Below are 21809 nucleotides of genomic sequence, written 5' to 3' on the forward strand. Positions count from 1 at the left end.
CATATTTCAATAGTCATTCCTACATTAAATTGAAGCTTAAGGTGTTGGCTTGAAATGTGAACCCCTCACTTTTTCTAAATTATTGTATTAAAGAAGAAATTTACCATCAAAGACACTCTAACACATTGTGACAACCAACCCCATCAAGGGGTCGGTTGTCACACACTATGGGGTTGTTTGTCACAATGTTATCTTTATGGGAAAAATCTTAAAAAGAAGGCAAGAAAGCAGAACTACATTTGAAAGTTTAATTTCATTGTCAAGTTGAAAAATAGGCCTACATAACTTTATGCATCTTAACACAAAATGAGCAAGGAATTAACAAAAAGGAAATCCATATTAAGACCAACCTACTGTATGTAACAACATAAAGAACAAAACAAATAGGTCTAACAATAGTAGCCTACTCAACTAGGATACACACATTCACTATCTGAGTTACTGTGATGGCAAATGTAGGGTCTGCTCACTCTTAAGGCCAGGACACACCGGCCCGATAATCGCCATCGGAGAGTCTGGAAGGGGCGGGGACACGAATCTGTTTGGTGTGTGCCGTGACGTCGGTCGTCGTAGATGTCGTCGGGCTTCTTCAATCGGCGCCGGGCAGTCTTTCAGTTGGAGTAATTTGATTGGTGGAGGGCTAGCGAATCAGTGAAGCCCGGAAGTGAGGCGGGTAGCACAAACAGCTAACAACAGTTAGCCATTGTTTTAATGTGTTTATTTGTGTCGTTCAGCGAGTACTCACATGCATCAACCCTTGTTGACTGCTCGACACCATGCTCGACACTCTCTGCTAAAATGGTGCTCTTTATGGTCCATAAATATAAATACGTATTTCTATCTATGGTTGCGTTCCGAATCGCATACTTTCTACTATATAGTATGTAGAAAAAAGATTTAGGATGTCTCGATTCTTGTGGCCAGATTTAGGATGGTTAGAAGTACCCGGATGTCCTACTTCATGCGGCCAAGACTGTAAGTGTTGAAAACTGCATCCTATTAGGGCGATTCTGACCCACAATCCAGTGCGCACGTGAAGTGACGTCACATCGACAAAGCCTCCATATAAAAACAAACGGGGATGTGACGGATATAAAAGCAAGAGGCAAGATCAAGGCGCAATGTTATGATGAAATAAGAGAGTAAAGTATGTCCCAATAGTATACCTACTGCATCCTAACTAGATTATTTTTATCGTCGGATGTAGTATGTAGAATAGAAAAAAGAAAGAGCGATTCGGAACGCAACCCAAGTTTATCGCTACCGGCTATATCCGGCTACCGTATTTTTTTGAGCCACAAGACAGATTAGCGCCGCCTGCTGTTATGGAGACATTACGTCCTGCGCAAGCGCAGAGCGTACGGAAAGTCAGTAGTCGGCTCGGTGTGTTCTTGGCACTTTTTTGGCCGCAACGGGGAGACTGGAGCTGCCTGAAACGGCTGACTCCATTTTCGGGTAGTCGGACCGGTGTGTCCTGGCCTTAACTAAGCAGAGATTGTGTGCCCACTGGTAGTGGTTGCACATACAACACTTCTCCCTTACCTCCCCTGAACGGGTGCTGGAGAACGTTTCCATACAAACCAAACACAAACTATCCTCTTCATCTGATGAAGATTCCCCCTCCTGTCTCTTCTGTTTCTTCTTCCCCAGCTGGGGTGGAGTGCACTGCCTTGGCAACTGGTCTAGTTTGGGATGCACTGGGTAATTTTGATTTGTTGTCCTTTTTCTCTTTTGCATGCTAGCTGCCTTTCCTGCTCAATTCTCTCCTTCTCTGGGGTGTCAGTGAGGATACAGCTTGACATTTTCTTTTGTTATTGGGTTCCTTTCCTGGCTGCACCCTTTGGATAACATGTGACAACCAACCCCCCAAAAAATGTGACGACCAACCCCAACTGGAATTTATTGCTAGCATCAAGGCCAACAACCATCTGACAACTAATTAGCTTGCTAAAAACAATCTAAACTATAGCTTACCCTTCACACTTTTTTAGGGTAACATGTTTTGTTATAAACCCATTGTGTAAAAGCCTAGAAGAAAAATACTGAGGAGCTAAATATTTTCAATTTGACATGTGTAGTGTATTTCGTTAAGACACATTCTAAGATTACTGATAATCAGGAGATTGTTTAATTACATACATAAGTAACTATAAGGGGAGAGCAGCTCTCATGGGTATATGTGTGTGCAGAGTTAGGAATATGGATTGCTTAAGTTGAGGAAGCCTGAAGGCTGATCTGTAGATCATTTAAATTGCACACAAAGGGAGACTCGGAGATGATCCTAGGTGGGGGGCAATTTAGGACAGTCTGGTTTGGGTTTACATGTCTCGGGGGGGAAAGGGTGAAGGTCTAATAGCTAATTTATTGGCTAAAGGGATTGTCCTAAAGTTACTGAATCAGACTTCTTAGTGCCCCACGGGATATCGCCTCTAGGAATTGATTCACACAGATGTCCTCTGAACAGTGTAGGTCAGAGCTAGTTAGGGTCCACCAATCAGGAGTTAGGCGAGGTGGAGCTTACTGACCTAAGGACCAATCAGCTCACTTAGATTTGCGGGTTAAAGGCCATCACAATTCAGGAAGAGACAGGTCTTTTAGTATACAGGAACTCTTCATAGCCTTTTCTTTTATGCATGTACCTCTATTCGTTTTTGGCAACAAACACTTTAACTTTTTATTGGCTTCGTTTTGACTGCAGGATGAGTTTTGTTGTTTAAATAAGAGAATTGTTCCTGAGACCTCCTCATCTGCCTCAAACTGCGTCTTCTTTCATCAACCTGCTACCAACGCCGTTTTTCTGAGTAAAGTCCGAAAGATTAACAGCACATGAAAAACACTAAAGGCCAGGACACACCGGCCAGATAATCGCCGTCGTAGTGTCGGTAGGGGGTCGGGACACGAATCTGTTTGGTGTGTGCCGTGACGTCGGCCGACGTAGAGGTCGTCGGGCATGTTCAATCGGCGGCCGACTGTCTTTCATTTGGAGTAATTTGATTGGTGGAGGGCTAGCGAATCAGTGAAGCCCGGAAGTGAGGCGGGTAGCACAAACAGCTAACAACAGCTAGCCATCGTTTTAATGTGTTTGTTCGTTTCGTTTTGAGAGTACTCACATGCATCAACCCTTGTTGACTGCTCGACACCATGCTCGACACTATCTGCTAAAAATTGTGCTCTTATGGTCCATAAATATAAATACGTATTTCTATCTATGTTTATGCTCTGGAGAGCTGTCCCATAATTTCTGGCTTTCGTATTTTTTCGGGCCATAATACAGATTAGCGCCGCCTGCTGTTGTGGAGACATTACGTCCCGCGCAAGCGCAGAGCGTACGGAAAATAAGCAGTCGTCTCGGTGTGTTTTTTGGCCGCGACGGGAAGACTGGAGCTTCCTGAAACGGCGACTCCATTTTTTGGGTAGTCGGAACGAGTCGTACTGGTGTGTCCTGGCCTTTACAGTCCTCTCACCTCAAATGCAGCAGTCTAACTCCAAGGAAGACTATGTAGGTGACCTCTGATCCCAGTTGTGGATATTTACATACCAAAATTTAACAGACAGCGCCTTCTGGTTCCGAGATATAACGATTGTGACAACCTACCCGTGTGACAAATTACCCCGTTCTCCCCTACATACCGTATATGTTAAGGACTTTTCTAACCCGGTTTGGTTTGATACCAGTCTATCAACTGGATTATTCTGAAAGGATTCAGGAAAAACAGCAAAAAGAATGTCAAAATACTATACTAATACAATAGAAGTATTAAGTAAATATATTATAAGATACAATAACAATCTAAAAATTTAAAAACACTCCCTTTGCAGTGGCGCCCTTTCAGTGTTAATTAAAGGTTGAGTCAGCTAGTCTAGAGAATGCTTGTTTTCAAAATCACTTTTTAGCAAAGTTGGTGAATATCTCCTCATGATATGCCAACTTAAACAGGACACTACTCAATAATTATTACAATTGTTTGATAATGTATAGGCCTCACTTTAAGGTTGTATTTTGTTTAGTTGTAGGTAATAACATATCCGTGACTCTGAGTCCCTCACCATCTTCCAGTCCCACCTCAAGACCCATCTCTTCTCCTCTGCCTACCCCTAGATCACCCACCAACCCAAGCCCCATCAACTTTACATTTTCCTTTTGTTTGTTTACTGTTGTGCTCCTATGTAAAGCGCTTTGAGTGCGAGAAAAGCGCTATATAAATGAAATATATTATTATTATTATTATTATTATTATTATTATTATTATTAATTGCACCATCTTTACAAAGCGTTGACTGGTTTAATATACTGTATAACAGAGCAACACGTTAACTTGCTCATTACAGGTCTTTTAAATCTGAATGTGTAGAGTAATGTAATGATGTAGGGGAGAACGGGGGAATGTGAGACATCACATCAGGTAATGTGAGACACCCCCTGTATCTAGGCAACGGAACGCTTTTTTGGTCATGTGAGATATATGTTTTCAAGCCCCTCTCATTTCCCCGTGGCCATGAAAGAGAGGACCTCATGGTGATGTTGTAAGCATGTTTTTTTCACAAAAATTTCTTTTTTGTATGTAAAAGTAAATTTTCCTGCCGTTAACTCAATCAGCTGTTGTGCCAAAGCAAATTGATTCAGGTAGAAAAACTTCTATCATACATGTTGATGAACTACCAACATATGAAACCATGTGATGATGAAAACTGAAGATTAGCCTGAATTGCTGAGAGGTAGTTTTTTCTCAAATTGTGGCAGTGGGGTAAAGTGAGACAAATGCTGTGGGGTAAAGTGAGACAGTGTCTGTGCCCTCTTTTAATGAATCCATTATATTTGAGTTAGCAAGGAGACTAGTTTGAATAGGACAAAAGACAATGCGGGCCAGAGGTGGGGGTTGAATGGTTATAGAGGTGTCATGTCAGCAAGGGCATGGTTTGGCAGGTATGTATCTGGGGGACAGGAGAGTGACCTTTAACTTCAATGGACTCTAAGTAACATGTCTTTATTAAATGAATGATCCCAATAAAACAAATGCAGAAAAATAATAATCAAAAACTCAAAAGATGGAAAATGACAGCTGGGTCTAGTCCTGTGTTCTGAGTCCCAGGCTGTTCAAGCTGGTCCTGATTGTCCTTTGCTCTGACCCCCAGACACTAGCTGGCTCTAAAGGCAAAAAAACGAAAATGGAGTTTGCTGATTCAGGCAGCTCCAGTCTTCCCGTCGCGGCCAAAAAAGTGCAAAGAACACACCAAGCCGACTGCTGACTTTCCGTACGCTCTGCGCTTGCGGCGGGACGTAATGTCTCCATAACAGCAGGCGGCCCTAATCTGTATTGTGGCCCGAAAAAATACGGAAGCCGGAAATGATGGGACGGCTCTCTAGACCATAAACATAGATAGAAATACGTATTTATATTTATGGACCATAAAGAGCACCTTTTTTAGCAGAGAGTGTCGAGCATGGTGTCGAGCAGTCAACAAGGGTGGATGCATGTGAGTACTTGCTGAACGAAACAAACAAACACATTAAAACAATGGCTAACTGTTGTTAGCTGTTTGTGCTACCCGCCTCACTTCCGGGCTTCACTGATTCGCTAGCCCTCCACAAATCAAATTGCTCCAACTGAAAGACTGCCCGCCGCCCAAAAGAAGCCCGACGACATCTACGACGACCGATTTCACGGCACACACACACCAAACAGATTCGTGTCCCCGCCCCCTCCAGACTCTATGATGGCGATTATCGGGCCGGTGTGTCCGGGCCTTAAGGGTCTTGTGTTCTGACCCCAAGACTGTTTTTTAAACTAACTGGTTCTATCTTTCATTTTAATGATAATTATTGAATATGAATTATATGTTGTATTTGATCAGTTACTTTCAAGTGTTTGAAAATTTTTTTTTGCTTAATTGACCAAACCCATGATTCTGTTACTCGTCCGACATTAGTTTTGGAATATTTGATTTTCAAGCTAGCTGTCAGGATTGTAACTGTTACATATGTGCTGTTATGGTAGTTTAGAGTGGTAAAAGCAAGTGGTTCAGTTTACCCCCTTGATTTGTTTGGTCTGTCTCAGTTTACCCCCAGTTTACCCCCAGTTAAAGTGAGACACAAGACAACTTTTTTTGAAACAATCATATTTTCACTGCCGTTCGTCCTGAATAGATTCTGATAAAGTACATTACTAGGAAACATTCTCAATTAATGGGAAATGTGTACATTTGACTGATAAATCATTTTAGCTCGCTAAGAGGAGAGCAAATGTAAAAAGTGGCTCACATTACCCCGTTCTCCCGTACACATTTGCCTCAGGTCCACTATTTCTTGCATAAAGTACACATTGCTATGAAATGGAAATACTCAAAAGAAGAAGTAGTAAAATGGGAATAATTCCAGTACTTCAAATAAAAGGACCAAATGCCTAAAGCTTAGCCTGCGTTCCAAATCACGTAATTTTTTCTTTTTACTACACTACATACTTAAGTACAGAGGAGTTTAAGGGCCTCAGGAGAGAAAAATAAATCAGACAAGGAAGATTTTTTTTTCATTATGTCAAGAATATACGAATACTCCAAAATGCTATTGGAGTTAGTGGGGCATTTATGTATTTTCAGCATACTACAATTGACTTGCATGTACTGGGGCATCCTACATCTTTTTCTTGTACTTAATAGTAGGGAAGTATGGGGATTGGAACGCAGAGTTAGTATCAGCAGTGTTGAGTTAAAGGCAGATATTGGAGCAGGATGGCTCTTATTTAATGGACTTAAACAAGATGGTGAGGTAAAGTGTCCACAGTGCAGCTCTGAGGCCTGCTACTACACATGTCAGAGGACAGCCGAAGTGAAGAGGTGCTCAGGATACACAGATCAGTATTCACCTGGGGGAAGTTTGTGCAGAGACCCTGCATGTGGTCACCACAGTCATCTGCAGCAGCAGCATGTTACTTTACAATAGAGGATGACAAAGCAATCTATTCATAGCTGTTTACAAGGTTAAGGGCTCTGCACAGCTTTAACTGACTAATATTAGGGAGTATGAGATTATAGTGGCTGCTCTGCAGCATGAATACATGCATGGATAATTTTTTGTCTGAATTCCGTTAGAAGTGAAACAACTCAAATGTGCAGGTTCTCTCAGTGTAATGTGTGCCATGTGCTTGTGCTTGTGTGTGTGTGTGTGTGTGTAAATGCTTGGGAGGAATGAATAGCTAAAAAATGAGCACAGGAAATGAGAGTATGTGTTCAGAGTAGCATCTAAAGCTGTCCAGCTACTGCAAGTGGAGCTGTCGCCTCACTGAGGAGATGAAATAAAAACACGTCAGTCCCATGTTGTCGTTTCCTCTGCAGAATTTAATTTGTTGCTTGGATATTTTGTTACAGATCAACGGTATCACTCCATATACAACTACAAGTACAGTATTTTGTACAGTTCATATTCAAATACATACTTTTCATTGGCTTATTTACAAAACACATAGTTTTTTCTCATATATACATGTTTTTTTTCATGTCAGTGCAATGTCACTTCTTTCAACAGACACGTTACAAAACAAAAAACTAAATCTTTTTAAATTAACAACTGTGGTTCAGATCGTACAGAAATTAACTTAAATAAAAAGAGGCTCCAGACATGGACAGACAGCTCAGTAGTAGATCACGCTGCCTGGTGGAAGGGGAGGTGGAGGGGTTGAGGGGAGGGGGGTCAGTGTCTGCCCAATGTCAGTATCAAAGCTCACTTCCTTAGGTCAGACATCTTTTTTGTTCCTGGAGAAACTAAAATTGCGCTGGAATTACCCTCAATTTATTAGATTTCTTTTCTAATACAGTTTTAAGTGTGGTAGGCTGAGCTCCACATCGTAGTCGGTTGAGGGAAGAACAAAAGAAGCAGAGAGAGAGAGAGAGAGAGAGAGAGAGAGAGAGAGAGAGAGAGAGAGAGAGAGAGAGAGAGAGAGAGAGAGAGAGAGAGAGAGAGAGAGAGAGAGAGAGAGAGAGAGAGAGAGAGAGAGAGAGAGAGAGAGAGAGAGAGAGAGAGAGACAGCTATTGCACCTTTAAATCTTTAAATGAAGCAAAATTTATAACCAGGCTACCAGAGACTCATCCTTAAGAACATGTCCCCTCTGACTGACATCATCAAAGCGCTCAGCAAGCAAAACATAAATAGCACTCATCTGTACACTTCCATTTGTTCAACAAACGTAATACGCAAAAAAAAAGTTTCATTCAGTGACAAACAGCTCTCCATATACATCCATTATGACGCCTCCTCCTCATAAATACAGCAGCTAAAAAAAGCACAGGGACTCATCTCCTGTGGTCTAGATTACAAGACAAAGTGGGGGAATGGTTGGGGAGCCGCTGACCCTCAGTCAGTTTTCATTTTCAAACTAACGTCCAGTCACATCAAGAATCCAAATCTTCAGGTAAAAAAAACAATGGTGGAGCTGAGTTTAGCAAATACAAATGATGGTCTACTACACGGAGGCTTGTACACATGAGTGTACAGTCCAGACTCATACTGTAGCCTTTCAACACAACACTATCATCTGACATCACTGGCTGCTGTGTATGGGCATAGAGCTTTGTGGATTTCCAGATAAATTTCCTCCAAATATAAAATATTAAACAAATATTTATTCATAATCAGTGAAACAATTGGAAATCTTATTCTCAATACATATCTAGCTCATCTTGAATTCAGTCATTGGACGGGTTCCAATTGAACATGGTGATGTGGTGAATGAATGAAAGATACTGTACATTTATTTAGAAATATGCACCGTATAAGAACAATGTCAAGTACAAAACTAACCAGCACTCAAACTAGACTTTTTTGACACGGGACCCCTTAGTAATTCAGGGCCTTAACATTAGGTAGAAATAAAGGCTTTAATGGTGCATATTACCAAACAAATTGATCAAACAGAGTTTAGGGCCCGAGGGATGTGCCCCCTTTGTCCCGTTGGTAACCTGTAAAAATCAAGTGTTGCTAAAGCTTCTACATGTATTCAGCAGAGTGCTGTGTTGAAAGCAGTGATGCACAGATGTACTCTGGGACAGTGTGACATCACTGGTGAGTGTGGGTACCCTTAAAATGTCCAGCCATTTAGACCTCAGCCTTGATCCAAGTGTTGAGTCCTCCTTGAAGTTACTCTCTAAATATTTCATCTAATGTTAAAAAGACCAGTCGAATCATTTGTTACTGCTAGAAAGTGAACCAAAATGTCCATACTTTTAAGTGGCTTTATATTGGGAAGCCTATCTTGAATCAACAGTTGAAGTGAGTTGCATGTTGAAAATAAGCCTCACCCCTCTAGGTGCTAGTTTTGAGACAGATAGCCATTCCCCACCTGAAGCCTGCCTTATTCACAACAATAAAATAACTATTTTATTAAAAAAATGCAATTGCAAAATGCAGAAAAAAAAGGAGGGGAAAAAAAAAGTAAAAAACATATACTGTATATTAATCTTTAAGTCTCTTTTGAAATCCTAATCACCTGTCCTAAACAAAGCCAGGCTTAGTCACAGAGGAGTTATGGGTCAACATTGCAAAGATCACCACTAATATTTGGCAGCTGTGGGATGAAACACAGTTTTGGCAGAAAAAGCCTAAATCATTTCATGTCCACGTCAGGACCTGTGTGTGTCCTAGGAGGAGGGAGGGATTCTGCTTTAGAAATGTGTGTACCATGACTCCTACACATGGGTTGGCTTCTTCTTAATATTAATACTGTCAGAGACTTTTAGGGTCGAGTTGGCCGATAGACTGAGGGAAGCGATGAGGTAGCATATGAGACTCATCTTTTCTCTAGTTACACTATCACTAAGAAAACCTTTTGGAGAAGCTTGTTTGTTTCCCTCACAAATGCTTGTCAAAGTATTCAATATTCTAGAGCAAACTCCAACATGGTGTTAGCCTGTGGCATCAAACACCACACTGACACCGACTTTGTGCTCCGTTTTCACCTGGGCATTAAAACTCAGTCTGCATCCAGTGGTCTGGCCTTGCTTTAACACCTGCAGTTCCTTGTGGATCTCATTCTGTACGATTTTCTTTCACAAGTGATAAAATCCACAATAACAAAAAGCAACATCACTGCATGACTTGGCCTTACAGGCATACATTCAGAGTGGCGGTAGTATGCAAGCATATGTTACATGGATGTTATGTTATGGCAGAGGGTTGTTCTCATAAGCGGGGGTAGGGTTGGGGGGGGGGGGGGGTTTGTTTGTTCAGGCTCAGCAAAGTGCACCAGTTTAGTGCTTTCACCATGGTTATCTAGAGTTTCACCATTGTTATCTTGGCAAACCTCTACACTTAATCCCTGTTTATCGATGACGTGAAGAAAGTGCTGCGACGCTTCCCTAAAGACAGACCAGTGTGGCTCTGGTCATTAGCAGTTTGTGAAGATATCTGTGCGTCTGGGGTTTCCTGCTCAGAGCTGCAGGGGCCGGGGCATCACTGGAGGACACAGTATTTCTTGTAGTCGGACTCAAAGTCTTCGTCCATGCTACTGGTGTCGGCCATCTTCTTTCCGTCGACCTTTGGCAGGAACTGGGAGTAATCCACGCCCTGCTGCTCGTAGAACAGGATGTAGGCCGAGTCGGGGTCGATCTCCTCGTTGTGCACTTCCTGAAGGGAACACACACACACACACACACACACACACACACACACACACACACACACACACACACACACACACACACACACACACACACACACACACACACACACACACACACACACACACACACACACACACACACACACACACACACACACACACACACACACACACACACACACAGGTGAGGCAACTGCTCTGGTCCATCAACATGCTATCAGTGTTGGATAAGCTCCAATCATGACTTAAAACTAGAAGAAGTCTGGGGAGACATCTAGTTTGGTTAACTAAAGCTACATCAAACAGATGATCAAATAGACAATGCTGTGAAATTATACCAACATATAATACAAGAAACGTCACATGCCAGCAACAAATGCCACTGAGTCTATTGCAGAAACAAACACAAATTGTTCTTCACAGGTCATACATTAAGCAAAAATAACATTTAAATAAAATGTGTTAATAAATGCAACACAAGCTGCTTTCAATACTCATCTGGCATGACCGTTTCCACACATTCTTTACAAATGACACATGCACTGTATATTGTATGTATATCTTTATATATTCATTTCCTACTTTTATGTATAACAATAGATCTACTTGAGAGTCTGACATAAAGATTTTTATTATACTGTGCAAAAGTTTTAGGCAGGTATGAAAAATACAAGCAAGCTAGGCTACAGCAAAATGTGGTTTAACTAGTTGGTCACTACTGCCCAACACTGCCTGTAACATAATGTTACAACAGGTGAGACAACAACATGCAGTTTTGTGTGATGGCATGTATCCACCACTAGATGCCACCATGGTCAGTCATTCCATGGCTTTTAATCTTAGCCTTCATTTGCAGTTAACAATAACAGTGGCTCCTTGAATTCAGACAGAATTATGCAGTCTTCTCATTTATAACAGTAACTTATACATGTGTGAAAAAGGTACCTGCCAAAGTATTATGTGAACTGCCTATCTATGTTAAAATTACTTTCACTTTTGAGGTCGGCTAGGCCAAAAGTTATTGGTAAAATAGGTGCTTTATTGAAAAATGTCTTTCTATTGTTTAAGTAATATTTGTTGTATTTTTGACCATGCTGTGTAATAAAAGTTACTTCTATTATAAACTGTACGTTTCTCTCTAACAGCATACCATCATTTAAAAATGAGGGCTAACTAATGTAATGTGTTTGTCAAATCCATCTCTGGTATTCCAACCCAAAGTTCAATACAGAGCAGAGGATACTAATGTCACCCTCCATTTTGATACAATAGCACTGTGGACAGGGTTAATCAGAACGCTGTCATAATAGGTTTACTGTTTAATGTGGCGACAGAACATGGACATGTCATAGAGTCTTACCTTACAGCTGCTGTCATTGTAACAGTACCATTTCTCATTGGGGTTTTTGGCATATGTCACATAGTGGCCTCCTCCCATGATTCCTGAATGACACTGATGAGGAAACAAAGCAGAAACAGATTTCAACACAACACTAGCTGTGTGACGGGGCTGGGCATGTGAGTTCCATACTTTTTTAGCAACAACCAAAAAGCCTCCATACCATTGAATATCGAAAAATGCCCCGTCGTTCAATCCTAAATTTCAATACCTAAAGGAGTTGATCTCATCAATGTCAGTGAGCCAATAAGCTTGCAGTATGCTTGACGTGCCACAATCTAAAAGTGCTGGTGATTGGCTGTTTGGAGGCACCCAGGGAAAATACATAAGGTTACAACATGGGTTACGCAGTATGCATCGCCTTTTTTGTTGTTGTTCCCATTTTGTTCCTTTTGGCTCATATATTGTGTTGTTGCATCAGTGGCTCAGGAGATCGGCCATTTGTCTTAATCTGAAGGCAGTCAGTTCTATTTCAGTTTATTCAAAGTTTTATTGATTGAAATTATGTAAAAAGCCAAGGAACTGAAAAAGAAAACACAAAGGTAGGGTCCATGATTCTGGAGAATGCTTGTTGTCAAAATCTGTGAATATGGGGGCGCCCTTAGCTCAGTTGGTAGGGCGTCCCCCCCATGGGCCTCGGCCAGCAGCGGACCCGGGTTCGATTCCAGCCCGTGGTCGTACTCTGCGTGTCACTCACCTCTCTGCCCCATTTCAACTCTACACTATCAATAAAGCATAAAAATGCCCAAAAAATATTGTTAAAATTGTTTTAAATAAATCTGTGAATTTCATCTCACGATCCGCGACCTTTCTGTACTGTATGTGCGTTTAATAAAAATCCAGCGTTACTACACAGCTTAGATAAATGGGCATGTAAACAAAGGGTATGTAAACATGGACACAACGTAGCTAGCAACATGCCTGTTTACAGAGCTTAGCCTTTTCTAGAATTGCTGACTTCACCTTCACCTTGTTTTGTAGCATATTGGCCCTCATTTATCAACCGTGCGTAGACCAGAAAAGTGGGTGTATGCACATTTCCACGCAAACCTCGGCATTTATCAATATGGACGTGAGCGTAGGATACGCTCAAATCCCACGCCAGCTCTCAGCTCGTGTACGCAAGTTTGTAAACAGCATGGACTCGCAGTGCAGGCTTTGCCGGGTAGCCGATGACTTTGTTGGACAATTATTAGAAGATAATACAAATGCAGTGTTTGCTCAGACCGAAATAAAGATATTAATCACTTAAAAATGTGCAGCTTATGGTGTGCAACTGAGTAGGAGAGCTGATTCAATAGTGCGCACACAGGCCATTTAGGAGCGCTGCATGGGACTGTGTAAGGGCAGTTATCGCTGACTTGGAGCAGCTGGGGGGACACTGAGGCACGGGGGCTGCATTCATTCAAAATGTTAGCCTAAGTATTAAATATGTAGTAGGCCTACACTGCTCTTTATGATAAAAAATACACGGCACAACATTCAGCTTAACATTTTATTTATTTGACGCACTTTTGGGATGTTAGTTCCTCTTTTAATGTGTCATTGATCGCTTAAGCGAGCGATTTATTTCCACCTTAACCGGCACGTTGTTCCGATCTGCTGGTGGAGCAGGACGGTGGGCTCTCTCACAGCTGATCGCTGCAGGGTCGGCTTGTGCAGCTGACGGCCGGGCTGACCACTCGTGCCAAGCGCATGCTGTCATACAGTAAAACGCAAAATGTGTTATTTTTAGTTTTTAAAACCCTTTTGAGTAGTGCTATCTAAAAGGGCCAATACATTCTAATCATTCAAATCTCTGCAGACGTGTATTTATTTTATGGGGACCATTATCGGACAGTTGGTGCGTCTTTTTCTCCTCTACCACTTATATTATGCCCGCACCAGTTGGTTGCATTTCAGATCAGCAACATGCTTTTTTAGTGGCAATTTTTGAGTCAGACCACTTTTTCTTCATCTATGTAAAGAAATGGCGACATATAATTGTATATGCTGTTTTATAGCATTTGAGCGATAGTACTGATGTAAACCTCAAATGCAAAATCCTCAGCTGGAGATCGTTTGTTGTCAACACCAACGCTGTTGACCGCAGCAGTTATTTCCTTGCTAACTGCTGCCTTCTGTTGTTCTTTGATGGCGCTTGTAATGCTCCGAAATTAAACAATTTTTTTTCTACTTTCACTGTTATTCTGTCAATTTCTACTACAGTGAAGTTCCTCTTCTGTGCCGTAATGCGCATATCCATGTCGTAAAACCTCTGGGCGAGGCCTCTAAACTGAGAAAATATAGGGGCGTGATACGATTGTTTTCAGCTGCCGCATTTATCAATAATGGCCTGGCGTACGCTGAGATTGGCGAGATACGACTGTTTGATAAATCCCACGCGATACCTGGCGTAGGGAGGTATTTGCGCCAGAATCTGCACCAGTTTCCACGCAAGTTTGATAAATGAGGGCCAATGTGTGGGATTTCATAGAATAGAAAGAAGTATCCTTCAGGAGCCGGTATGGAAGTCATGGTATCTGTATGGATATCAATCATTAGTGAACTAAAGCCAGCCCTAGTGCAGGGCCAGTGATGTGTGCTACTCACTGATATTGCATAGAGGTTGTAGATGGCATCCAGAGCCATGTTGTCCTGTAGCAGCAGGTGGTCTGGGTCCATGCTACTGTCTATGCTGCAGTCTGAGCTCAGGCCGTCTCCGTTCATCAGCATCACGTCACAGTGGCTGCTGGAGGCCTCTGGGCCCAGTGAACTGTCCACCACCAGGGTCTCCTCTGAGCCAGGCTGGCCCTCTGTGTCCGCCTGCAGTGCACTGTCCCCGGGCTCAGCCTCAGCAGTAGCAGCTCCGTTCAGGTTCTCCCTGCTGTTGGAGAGGCGCTGTCTGCTGCCCAGCTGGGGCAGGCGTAGACGGGCCGGTCTGCGGCCTGCGCTGCCCGCCTTCGGGCTGGAGGAGGGGCTGCTGTTCCGGCTCAGAGAAGGAGCTGACTTCCTGCTAGAGGCAGGGGAAGCTGTGGGGAAACCACAGGGTTAAAACACACTTCCTCTGCAGCTTGGCCGCTAGCAGGCTATTTGTTTTCACATACTGTCCTGCTCCTAACCAACAAACATAACAAAAGGAGATAGAGAAAAGGCATAGGTGTCATTAAAGGGGACATATTCTGCTCATTTTCACATTCAAAATCATAATTTGGGTTTCTACTAGAAACAGTTTTCATGGTGTGGTGTCCTAAAAACACTTTATATTTCTCAGTGTCATTTCTGAATCTCCTCTGGGCCTGAACCTAACTACCGGTTTGAATCTAACTGCCAGTTAGATTCAGGAGGATCTGGGGGTGTGTGGCTTATCACAGGTGGAGGTAGTGCTAAATTAGGTTGGTCATGAGGGAGGCGCGGCTTCTCTTCTTATGACATCATAAGGCAGGGGTGTCAAACTCTGGCCCGCGGGCCTAATCTGGCCCATTTCAATATTTAATCTGGCCCGCGAACCAATTCGGCAATTTCATTAAATTCGGCCTGCGAAAAAAAAACTAAAAAAAACATTATTATTATTTTCTTCTCATGTGGAGCCTGTGCCATATCCGCACATCGCACACGCTCCCAACCGTTAGGACACTCGCGTAGCTGACCACTAGGAATGTCTGCTGAAAGTTCCACAGCTCAGGATTTTAAGCCATGAATTGATGAACTTGCATTGAAGAAAGGATGTCAGTTTTCTAATGGCTATAAATAGGCCAATCTATGTGGCTAAATAGCATGCTAATATTGATAATTGATTGTGTCAAGTGTCTAAGGATGAATGCTAACATTATCTGGTTTCTAACTTTTGCCTCAAGTTACAATGTAGCTCACTAGCTAACGTTAGATAGCCGCTGATAGCCCACCCCTTTCGTTTCCAATGGTGGCTTTGCATTTCATTACCAATGTAAAGTGTCATAAATAGTTAACACTGGTGCCGGGTCATGATTCCTATAAAACAAACAAAAAAAAAACGTGATGTTTTGAATATGCAGAAAGTTTAGAAAAATCCAAGAGAAAACATATTGTGGCTCAATCCAGAATGCCTGAGAGGCTCTCAGGCATTCTCTCAGTGAGAGCCCTGCTGCATTATATTCCTCATAATTGTTTCACCAGAAACCTGAATGTTGACATTTCCACAATAAATTGACGCAGAAAAGGCCCAGAAAACCGAAACAGAAAAATCCACCAGAATACAGGAAATTAAGTGTTTGACGCACAAACATTTCTGGGGGAGCACCCCCATACCCCCACCTATAATTTGTCCCCCAAAATATGTAAACAAAACCTAGCCTATGCCCCTGTATGTACGCAGGTTATATACCTAGATATGTTGTTTGATTTTTGGATTAAAAAGAAGGCATGTCTGTAAGCGACATGTCTGGCCCTTAGTGTGATTATCATGTCGTAATTTGGCCCTTTGTGAAAGTTAGTTTGACACCCCTGTCATAAGGGGATATAAATCTGACTGGGGTTAATGAACACAGGTTTTCAGAAAGGTGGAAATGGAGAAAAAGAGAGAGGGTTGTTTGTTTGTTCTCGTACTTTGGGAGTCTCTAACCAGGGACCTATATAAATGTTGGAAAAACATGAAAAAGGGCAATTTGCATAATAGGGGGACCTTTAGAAATGTGGCTAAGTCTCAGTGCATGGGAAGCCTGCCATTAAAACAACAGTGGACATGGTTACCTTTGTGGAGGTTGCAGAAGCCGGCGGGGGCAGAGATGGAGGACAGGTTGTCTTGTGCTCTCACCCTCAGCAGATCCTCACTCTCACTGCGCGAGTGGAGGCAGTGCTGCTCCAGGTCTCTGGGGGCCAGGAACGCACTGGGGTCAAAACTCTCCCGAGGGAACTTCACTATCTTCTGGGACTTGATCCAGCGACCGTTCACAAACTGGAAGCGCTTAAGGTGGACGATCTGAAGGAGTGGAGACATTTCTCTGTTGGTTTTCCAACACAAACAACAACTACAGGGGAAAAGCCAAAGGTATAGCTCTGCTCTATCTACAATTATTGTAAAAATGTGCCCTCGTAGGACATTTAATAAAAACCTTGAACCTTGAGATGATGCTGATAACTCGCTGCTTGCAGACCACAGTGCATTAATGTGGTGAGATGATGCTAGATAACTCACTGCTTGAAGACCGCAGTGCATTAATGTGGTGACGTAGGGACGAGGGAGGGGACTGCTAACTGCAGTCACTGACAGGAAGTTAGCTAAACTGACCATTCCGCTTACTGAACCTTTAAGAACATATCTCTATGAGGCCAGAGCTCAGGTGTGGGACTCTTGACTTGGATGCTGTGTGCCACTAACCAGAATGGGTGGCAGCCTCCAGAGGTCCAGCTTCTTGGTGGCCAGCCGGTGTGTCTTGCACTTGGAGCAGTAGTAGAGCTCGTCCTCCCCCAGCTCTTCCTCACTGGTGAAGGCTTTCAGACAGCTGTCCAGGCTGATGGGCTCGGCCTGGGCCCGGCGAGACTGCTCCACACTGCAGTGCTCCTCCACTATCTGTACAGACAACAGGCTCAGGGTGCATTCACAATGTCTATGTAAAGGCTGCTACATACTCAGCGAGAACAAACAATAAAGTTCTCGGTGACAGAGCTGCGAGAACAAGAACTAAGTTCTTTCTGGTCTGGACATTTCTGGTGTTAAGTTAATACCTGGTGGAAAAATGTCCACACTGTGACATCCCTACATCTAATCACAAAAAGGGGAAAAACTGCAAAGTGGACAGGCTAGTATGCAAAGAGAAAAACACTGCACATAGGCATCACATGTAGTCATCTTCTGCACAACATTAAACTTAACTGTAGCTGAGAGAGAGAGAGAGAGAGAGAGAGAGAGAGAGAGAGAGAGAGAGAGAGAGAGAGAGAGAGAGAGAGAGAGAGAGAGAGAGAGTTTTCCGGTGTCATGCCGAAGTTACCCTGAAAGTAGTGGGTGTGTGTGGGTGTGTGGGTGTGTGGGTGTGTGTGGGTGTGTGAGAGAGTGACTGAGTGTGTTTGTGTGTGTGTCTTACCCTCTCCTGGGAGGTCTGGTAGCGGAGGTGCAGGGCGGTGGGGTCCCAGTCCACAGCTATGTAAGCATTTCCCACGGAGGCTCTGTCCTCTGTACATTCTATTGCACAGCCTCGACAGAACCTACACACACACACGCGCGCGCGCACACACACACACACACACACACAAGGTTTTGAATGTTGCACTGTTTGTGTTTTAATAACGTTTTGCTTATGAGTTATTGATAAGGGAAGTTCCAGTCTGTCAACATCTTTCCATCTTAACTGCAGTCTGGAACTGTTGACTTTGTTCTCAACATGGAATGTCCACTTCCTTCTGGACATTAATTCTTGAAGTGCATAATGAAAAAAACCCATCCTTCTCTCATTTTCTGTTCTCTCCCATGTTTTCAAATCACTACTAAACAAATCAAATACAATAGTCCCATTACTCCCCACTTTTTGACCCGTGTGTATGTGTGTGTGTGTGTGTGTGTGTGTGTGTGTGTGTGTGTGTGTGTGTGTGTGTGTGTGTGTGTGTGTGTGTGTGCAGACAGTATAAATTACTCTGCCTCACCTGTACCAGGGACACCAGGCACATGAGTTTCCATCCTTAGCCACAACCCGTAGAGTGAAGGGGTACTGGTAGCCCATACTGTCATCACTGCAGAGGCAAAATACATAAACAATGACTCATATGGTCTCATGTTCCTCATTCAGATTGTCAGTGTGGACATCTCATGGTGGTGAGCCTACCAGTCCTGGGCGTGGTTGCTGGCCTCCTGTGGGGGAAGTGGGCTCGCCAATCGGGACACTTGTATCCAGACCGCATCGTACAGATCCTTCTTACTGGTGTGGACCGTACAGGGGACTATGAGAGGCATGCCAAACAGACTGGGCCGGTTCTTCTGAGCTGACAGGAAGTACAGCTCCGTACGCATCTGAGACACACACACACACACACACACACATGATGGCGTGATGTAGAGAAATGATTTTGATTTTGTATTTTTCGGTGTATTTTGTAACTCCAACAAAGCGTGTTTGTCTAATAACTGTAAAGGTATGCTGAAGAGTGAAGCTTCATCCAAACTAAAAGTAACTCATCAGAAACCAACAATTTAATGATGGACCAGTGTTCTTCTGTTTGGTTATTTCTCGTTTGTGGACTCTGAAGGTTTTGGTTCATCTGTTCAGATGATTTTCTTCTTGGTGTGTCTTCTTTGTTTTTGTTTAAGCCGACCGAGTTAAACATCATGAACACTGATGGCTGTCAATTGAATTAGGACTTTTTTTTTACTTATTTGTTGCTTATATATTGGCTAAGGATCCAGTTTTTTGTATTGCTAATAAGCATCTTCAATCCATCCATCCATCCATCAGTACATCTAACAGCACGTTGCATTACTTCTCACCATCTTTCTGTGCATGGCGATGATGTATCCTATGAATGGACTCTCCTGCAGGGGTATGATGTGTCCGTTGGCCAGCCCGTTGGCCATGGGCGTCTCTGGGGAGCAGGACACCATGGTGCTGGGCCCTCCGTTAGAGATGAGGACCGGCTTGTTGACCAGGTCACCATTGGGCGCCGAGCCGTTGGCTATTGGGGTGATGTCTAATGAAAGGGGGAGGAGAACAAAATATAAAGAGGGGTAAGTGTGGATTCAGAGCAGGTATGTATGCAGGTAAGAGTGAATAGACAAGAGAGGCTGACCTGTCAGCGTGGGTGAGCTCAGTGATGTGGGTGAACCCGGCACCGGGATCTCAAACGCACACAGGAAGCCGTTAACAGACAGCCGCACCTTCTGGTTGTCCTGAGGAAAGTTCTGCGCATGCACACGCACGCGCACACACACACCCACACACACACACACCCACACACACACACAAACAAAGAATTCATTTCAGGGGGGCGCCCTTAGCTCAGTTGGTAGGGCGTCCCCCCCATGGGCATCGGCCAGCAGCAGACCCGGGTTCGATTCCAGCCCGCGGTCGATCTCTGCATGTCACTCCCCTCTCTGCCCCATTTCAACTCTGTCTCTACACTATCAATAAAGCATAAAAATGGCAAAAAAATATCTTAAAAAAGAAAAAAAGAATTCATTTCAAGGCTCCTCCACAAGAGGTGACTGTTACACATGGGCCCTCTTTTTGAGTAGACGTGAACTAAGTAGCTTGTCACAGTTTAGATCATTGCAAACCCTGCCAGACGTTCTCTTTACAACTATTAAGAAGAGACACTGCAGGCAAAAACATGTTTTTGCAAGCACTGGTCAATTTTGGAATTTTTATCTATTTTGCTGCCCTATGTCCTCTTTCATACTAGTATAAATCAAAGGTCCAAATTGTACATTAAGGTGTTTAATTGACTAAACCTTGTCTGGTTGCGTTCTTTTCAATACTCTGAACCAGAAATCTCTATTCATCATCACATCACTATTCTGAAAGTTATTACAGAAGGATTTGTTCATATTTTGTTGACATTATGTGTAAATAACACAGGACTGACATTAAAGGCTAAAAGAAAAAGAGAAAATACTGGGTTATTTTTCTGCTGCTTCAACAGAGGCAAGTATTTTCTGCCGAGCACTAATTAGATTAGTGATATTTAGACTAATCCAACCGGTTTGTAGATCATGTTCCAGCCAGAAAAGCTGCAGTGACCAAAACCTACACACAAAGCAGGATTCTCTGGTAAATACTATATATAAACATATTCAAACTGCCTCCATCGCAATGCAAAGTAGATAACACATGCTGTTCATGCTGTTTTTAAATGCATTTCTATTAGTTGATCGTTGAAATGCCTTACTTTTGCAACTCTAAGCGAATCATATTTTACAGTAGGGGAAAGTGGGGTGAGATGTGCCACTTTTTACTCAAAGTGATTTTAAAGTGAGGCATTGATAGTTATGTCTCCAAATCAAATATGTACATATATTTCAGGATGTTGTGCATCCCTGGCAACACAAACTTTGGATCTGGAATAAACTGTTGAAGAAATATAGCTTTCGGAAAAAAAAGTTGTCTTGTGGCATAACTTGCCCCCGGTGTGGTGAAAGTTGTGCCTTTGGAAAGAATACCACGGGGTAAATTGTGCCATTGATATATATCTCAAACTGTTATGCAAGACAAATCCATAACACAATTACTTATTTAAGGTTTATTTAAAGTAAATATTTTACAAAGATTGAAGGTCAATTTTCTTAAACAAGGCCTAACAGATCTAGGTGGTTTTACCTGCAAAGCTCACAATGACAAAGTTACCATCATCATCTTTCTGGCCATCTGAACTCTTGCCAGTGGTGTCGTTAAGTGGAATGGAAATGTCAGTCTCTTCTGAGCTACTGTAGACGATCACTTTCTCTTTGGTGACCAGCGTATACAGCCATGCCACTGGCACAACTCTCAGAAATGTACTTTTCACTAGCTGCTCTGTGCTTGTGGAACCAACTGCCACCAGACAAATGTGATTCCCCCTCCATTTCTGCTGTTAAATCAAGGCTCAAAACCCATATGTACACCCTGGCTTTTCCTCCCCATTAACTATCTTACCTCTGCACTACTATCTTTGTTTATATGTGGATGTATGGGCTTTATGTCTTTATTTCTGTTATTGTTATTTTACCTTCATTGTTTACCTACTGAATGCACTATTTACAGCACTTTGGACAGTACAAACTGTTAAAAATGTGCTTTTATAAATACATTTTACTTACTTACTGACATATAACTCACCTAGGCCCTTTGGCACAAATCACCCCAACCCCAGAATTTTGGATAAT

At 42.8% G+C, this 21809-nt stretch overlaps 1 protein-coding gene across 2 annotated transcripts in view; it reads right to left on the reverse strand.

Moving 5' to 3' along the window:
- Window positions 1–7358: 7358 nt before the first annotated feature.
- Window positions 7359–21809, reverse strand: part of usp32 (ubiquitin specific peptidase 32) — a 95122-nt gene continuing 80671 nt past the window's right edge. For both annotated transcript variants that reach the window (XM_080053845.1, XM_080053844.1), the window contains exons 25-34: window positions 19739–19850; window positions 19440–19639; window positions 18781–18965; window positions 18602–18688; window positions 18046–18166; window positions 17343–17534; window positions 16715–16943; window positions 14600–15018; window positions 11969–12061; window positions 7359–10613 (exon numbers count right to left, since the gene is read on the reverse strand). In XM_080053845.1, coding sequence (XP_079909971.1) covers window positions 10440–10613; window positions 11969–12061; window positions 14600–15018; window positions 16715–16943; window positions 17343–17534; window positions 18046–18166; window positions 18602–18688; window positions 18781–18965; window positions 19440–19639; window positions 19739–19850 — 1812 coding nt within the window. In that variant the 3' untranslated portion in view covers window positions 7359–10439. The remainder of the gene's footprint in view (window positions 10614–11968; window positions 12062–14599; window positions 15019–16714; window positions 16944–17342; window positions 17535–18045; window positions 18167–18601; window positions 18689–18780; window positions 18966–19439; window positions 19640–19738; window positions 19851–21809) is intronic.

The sequence above is a fragment of the Ammodytes marinus genome (assembly GCF_949987685.1).
Source record: "Ammodytes marinus genome assembly, chromosome: 3".
NCBI classification, from domain to species: Eukaryota; Metazoa; Chordata; class Actinopteri; order Uranoscopiformes; family Ammodytidae; genus Ammodytes; species Ammodytes marinus.